Source organism: Oncorhynchus kisutch, linkage group LG25, assembly GCF_002021735.2.
Source record: "Oncorhynchus kisutch isolate 150728-3 linkage group LG25, Okis_V2, whole genome shotgun sequence".
Lineage (NCBI taxonomy): Eukaryota > Metazoa > Chordata > Actinopteri > Salmoniformes > Salmonidae > Oncorhynchus > Oncorhynchus kisutch.
Window position 1 is genome coordinate 42,441,057 of NC_034198.2, and position 6,000 is coordinate 42,447,056.

The window sequence follows — 6,000 nt, forward strand, 5'->3', positions numbered from 1 at the left end:
TGGATGGGACTACCAGCTCTCTGTAACCTAGAGGGCAACCAGTGGGTCTGCTCTTCCCTGTTTCACACCTGGTAGTGGATGGGACTACCAGCTCTCTGTAACCTAGAGGGCAACCAGTGGGTCTGCTCTTCCCTGTTTCACACCTGGTAGTGGATGGGACTACCAGCTCTCTGTAACCTAGAGGGCAACCAGTGGGTCTGCTCTTCCCTGTTTCACACCTGGTAGTGGATGGGACTACCAGCTCTCTGTAACCTAGAGGGCAACCAGTGGGTCTGCTCTTCCCTGTTTCACACCTGGTAGTGGATGGGACTACCAGCTCTCTGTAACCTAGAGGGCAACCAGTGGGTCTGCTCTTCCCTGTTTCACACCTGGTAGTGGATGGGACTACCAGCTCTCTGTAACCTAGAGGGCAACCAGTGGGTCTGCTCTTCCCTGTTTCACACCTGGTAGTGGATGGGACTACCAGCTCTCTGTAACCTAGAGGGCAACCAGTGGGTCTGCTCTTCCCTGTTTCACACCTGGTAGTGGATGGGACTACCAGCTCTCTGTAACCTAGAGGGCAACCAGTGGGTCTGCTCTTCCCTGTTTCACACCTGGTAGTGGATGGGACTACCAGCTCTCTGTAACCTAGAGGGCAACCAGTGGGTCTGCTCTTCCCTGTTTCACACCTGGTAGTGGATGGGACTACCAGCTCTCTGTAACCTAGAGGGCAACCAGTGGGTCTGCTCTTCCCTGTTTCACACCTGGTAGTGGATGGGACTACCAGCTCTCTGTAACCTAGAGGGCAACCAGTGGGTCCATCTCCTCTATACCACCCACCTGGTAGTGTGGTGGATGGGACTACCAGCTCTCTGTAACCTAGAGGGCAACCAGTGGGTCTGCTCTTCCCTGTTTCACACCTGGTAGTGTGGTGGATGGGACTACCAGCTCTCTGTAACCTAGAGGGCAACCAGTGGGTCTGCTCTTCCCTGTTTCACACCTGGTAGTGGATGGGACTACCAGCTCTCTGTAACCTAGAGGACAACCAGTGGGTCCATCTCCTCTATACCACCCACCTGGTAGTGTGGTGGATGGGACTACCAGCTCTCTGTAACCTAGAGGACAACCAGTGGGTCTGCTCTTCCCTGTTTCACACCTGGTAGTGGATGGGACTACCAGCTCTCTGTAACCTAGAGGACAACCAGTGGGTCTGCTCTTCCCTGTTTCACACCTGGTAGTGTTGTGGATGGGACTACCAGCTCTCTGTAACCTAGAGGGAAACCAGTGGGTCCGTCTCCCTTATACCACCCACCTGTTAGTGTGGTGGGACTACCAGCTTTCTGTAACCTAGAGGACAACCAGTGGGTCCATCTCCTCTATACCACCCACCTGGTAGTGTGGTGGATGGGACTACCAGCTCTCTGTAACCTAGAGGGAAACCAGTGGGTCCATCTCCTCTATACCACCCACCTGGTAGTTTGGTGGATGGGACTACCAGCTCTCTGTAACCTAGAGGGCAACCAGTGGGTACATCTCCTCTATACCACCCACCTGTTAGTGTGGTGGGACTACCAGCTCTCTGTAACCTAGAGGGAAACCAGTGGGTCCGTCTCCCTTATACCATGTTTCACACCTGGTAGTGTGGTGGATGGGACTACCAGCTCTCTGTAACCTAGAGGACAACCAGTGGGTCTGTCTCCTCTATACCACCCACCTGGTAGTGTGGTGGATGGGACTACCAGCTCTCTGTAACCTAGAGGGCAACCAGTGGGTCCATCTCCTCTATACCACCCACCTGGTAGTGTGGTGGATGGACTACCAGCTCTCTGTAACCTAGAGGGCAACCAGTGGGTCCATCTCCTCTATACCACCCACCTGGTAGTGTGGTGGGACTACCAGCTCTCTGTAACCTAGAGGACAACCAGTGGGTCCGTCTCCCTTATACCACCCACCTGTTAGTGTGGTGGGACTACCAGCTCTCTGTAACCTAGAGGACAACCAGTGGGTCCATCTCCTCTATACCACCCACCTGGTAGTTTGGTGGATGGGACTACCAGCACCCTGTAACCTAGAGGGAAACCAGTGGGTCCGTCTCCCTTATACCACCCACCTGTTAGTGTGGTGGGACTACCAGCTCTCTGTAACCTAGAGGACAACCAGTGGGTCTGTCTCCTCTATACCACCCACCTGGTACTGTGGTGGATGGGACTACCAGCTCTCTGTAACCTAGAGGGAAACCAGTGGGTCCGTCTCCCTTATACCATGTTTCCCACCTGGTAGTGTGGTGGATGGGACTACCAGCACTCTGTAACCTAGAGGGCAACCAGTAGGTCCGTCTCCTCTATACCACCCACCTGGTAGTGTGGTGGATGGGACTACCAGCTCTCTGTAACCTAGAGGGCAACCAGTGGGGTCCGTCTCCTCTATACCACCCACCTGGTAGTGTGGTGGATGGACTACCAGCTCTCTGTAACCTAGAGGGCAACCAGTGGGTCTGTCTCCTCTATACCACCCACCTGGTAGTTTGGTGGGACTACCAGCTCTCTGTAACCTAGAGGACAACCAGTGGGTCCGTCTCCCTTATACCACCCACCTGTTAGTGTGGTGGGACTACCAGCTCTCTGTAACCTAGAGGACAACCAGTGGGTCCATCTCCTCTATACCACCCACCTGGTAGTTTGGTGGATGGGACTACCAGCACCCTGTAACCTAGAGGGAAACCAGTGGGTCCGTCTCCCTTATACCACCCACCTGTTAGTGTGGTGGGACTACCAGCTCTCTGTAACCTAGAGGACAACCAGTGGGTCTGTCTCCTCTATACCACCCACCTGGTACTGTGGTGGATGGGACTACCAGCTCTCTGTAACCTAGAGGGAAACCAGTGGGTCCGTCTCCCTTATACCATGTTTCCCACCTGGTAGTGTGGTGGATGGGACTACCAGCACTCTGTAACCTAGAGGGCACCAGTAGGTCCGTCTCCTCTATACCACCCACCTGGTAGTGTGGTGGATGGGACTACCAGCTCTCTGTAACCTAGAGGGCAACCAGTGGGTCCGTCTCCTCTATACCACCCACCCTGGTAGTGTGGTGGATGGACTACCAGCTCTCTGTAACCTAGAGGGCAACCAGTGGGTCTGTCTCCTCTATACCACCCACCTGGTAGTTTGGTGGATGGGACTACCAGCTCTCTGTATCCTAGGGGGCAACCAGTGGTCCATCTCCTCTATACCACCCACCTGGTAGTTTGGGTGGATGGGACTACCAGCTCTCTGTTAACCTAGAGGGCAACCAGTGGGTCCATCTCCTCTATACCACCCACCTGGTAGTTTTGGTGGATGGGACTACCAGCACTCTGTAACCTAGAGGGCAACCAGTGGGTTCCTCTCCTCTATACCAGGTTTCTTGTTGGATGCAATGCCTGTATTTAATTACTTTGTTGAAGTCTGGATTCCTGCTCTTTAGACGAAAGGCAGATGACCTCAGACCCTCTTTCTCTTTCTCCTCCCCACCCTGTTTAGAATCAGTTGATGACATCCATGCTTTCACTTTTCTCATGTTTTGGTCTAACTATGTTGCTGTCTCTCTCTACCTCTCCCTATCCTCTCCCTACCTCTCCCCCATCCTCTATCTCTCTCTCCTATCATCTCCCTACCTCTCCCCATCCTCTCTCTCCCCTATCCTCTCTCTCTCACCCCTATCCTCTCCCTTCCTCTCCCCCGAGCCTCTATCTCTCTCCCCTATCCTCTCTCTCTCACCCCTATCCTCTCCCTTCCTCTCCCTACCTCTCCCCATCCTCTCTCGCTCTCTCTCCCCTATCCTCTCTCTCTCACCCCTATCCTCTCCCTTCCTCTCCCCTATCCTCTATCTCTCTCCCCATCCTATCCCTATCCTCTCCCCCTATCCTATCTCTCTCCCTCCCCATCCACTCTCTCTCTCCCCTATCCTCTCTCTCACCCCTATCCTCTCCCTTCCTCTCCCCTATCCTCTATCTCTCTCTCCCCATCCTCGAGACGCGCACCCAGATGCGGACCGGACGAGCACCCGTCTCTCCCCTTCCTCTCCCCTATCCTCTATCTCTCGTCCCCTATCCTCTCTCGTCCCACCATCCCTCGCTCTCATCACCCCTCTCCTCCCCTTCCTCTCACCCCTATCCTCTCCCTTCCTCTCCACTATCCTCTATCTCTCTCCCACTATCCTCTCATCTCCCCATACTCTCTCTATCCCATCCTCTCTCTCTCCCCCTATCCTGTCTCTCACCCCTATCCTCTCCCTCCTCTCCCCCCTAATCCTCTCTCCTCTCCCCCCCCCCCTCCTCCTTCTAGTTTTGAGCTGGAGAAGTTGTGCAGGTTCACAATGTCTGTGAGGAAGAATTATCGGCGTGTTCCCTCTACCATAACTGGAAACATGCGGTGAACGTGGCTCACTGTATGTATGCCATACTGCAGAAGACCACCGGCATCTTCACTGAAATAGAGGTATGTCTCCTCTCTTCGTCTGTCTGCCCGCCCTGTCCTGTCTGTCTGCCCGCCTGTCTGTCTGCCCGCCTCTGTTATCTCTCTGTTTTTGTCCTCCCCGCCTGCCTGTCTGTCTGTCCGTCCGTCTCTGTCTGTCTGTCTGTTGTCTCTCTGTTGTCTCCCCAGCCTGCCTGCCTGTCCGTCCGTCTCTCTGTCTGTCTGCCTGCCTGCCTGCTGTCTGTCCGTCGGTGCATCAGTGTGTCAATAACCCAGTCAGTCAAGAGTTCAAATAAAGGTTCAGAAAGATTACAAGTTGCTTGGTCAAATCCATCCAATCAGTCATGTTAATATCTTGGTGCACAATCCGTTAGGGGATTCATTTCATCCAACATTGACCAGAGCGGCCAAATTCAAATTAATTACCTACAAATATACATTTGCATGAAATCACAAGTGCACTATACCAAAACACAGTTTAGCTTGTTGTTAATCCACCTGCATTGTCAGATTGCAAAAAATGCTTTGTGGTGAAAGAAACCAAGCGGTTTATGTAAGGTCTCTCAGCAGACAAACATTTCAAACAGCAAAGTAGATTGGTCACGAAAGTCAAAAAATTCAATACAGTGAATCGCTTACCTTTGATGATCTTCGTATGTTTGCACTCACGACACTCCCAGTTACACAATAAATGTTGTTTTGTTCGAAAAAGATTATTTTTTTTCCAAAAACCTCCATTTGTGGTTGGCGCGTTTTGTTTAGTAATCCACAGGCTCGTCACGACGGGCAGACGAACATTCCAAATAGTATCCGTAAAGTTCGTAGAAACATGTGAAACGTTTTTTTATAACCAAGCCTCAGGTTGTTTTTACAATAAATAATTTATCATATTTCAGCCAGACGGAGAGATAGGAGAGAGAGAGAAAAGGTCTCGCTCCAGTGGCGCACGCATGAACAAATCTAAGGACATCTGGCTATCCACTGACACGATGTGATCATTCTCGCTCATTTTTCAGGATAAAAGCCTGAAACTATGTCTTAAGACTGTTCACACCTTGTGGAAGCCATAGGGAAAGGAATCTGGTTGATATCCCTTTAAATGGAGGATTTCAATGAAAAAGGTTTCAGAAAAACAACACTTCCTGGATGGATTTTCCTCAGATTTTCCCCCTGCATATCAGTTCTGTTATACTCACAGACAATATTTTGACAGTTTTGGAAACTTTAGAGTGTTTCCTATCCTCTCTCTCTCTGTCCCCCTATCCTCTCTCTCTCTCTGTCCCCTATCCTCTCTCTCTCTGTCCCCTATCCTCTCTCTCTCTGTCCCCTATCCTCTCCCTCCTCTGTCCCCTATCCTCTCTCCTCTCTCTCCCTATCCTCCTCTCTGTCCCCTATCCTCTCTCTCTCCCCCTATCCTCTCTCCCCCCTATCCTCTTCTCTCTCTCCCCCCAAATCCTCTCTCTTTCTCTCTCTCCCCCATCCTCTCTCTCCCCTATCCTCTCTCTCTCTCCCCCCAAATCCTCTCTTTCCTCTCTCCCCATCCTCTCTCTCCCCATCCTCTCTCTCTCTC

General features: G+C 52.0%; 1 protein-coding gene across 1 annotated transcript in view; it reads left to right on the forward strand.

Moving 5' to 3' along the window:
* The window catches only part of LOC116357461 (cAMP and cAMP-inhibited cGMP 3',5'-cyclic phosphodiesterase 10A-like), a 193,917-nt gene that overhangs the window by 176,145 nt on the left and 11,772 nt on the right, over positions 1 to 6,000 (forward strand). Inside the window, 2 exon segments of the mRNA XM_031804851.1 lie at positions 4,302 to 4,365; positions 4,368 to 4,454. Coding sequence (XP_031660711.1) covers positions 4,302 to 4,365; positions 4,368 to 4,454 — 151 coding nt within the window.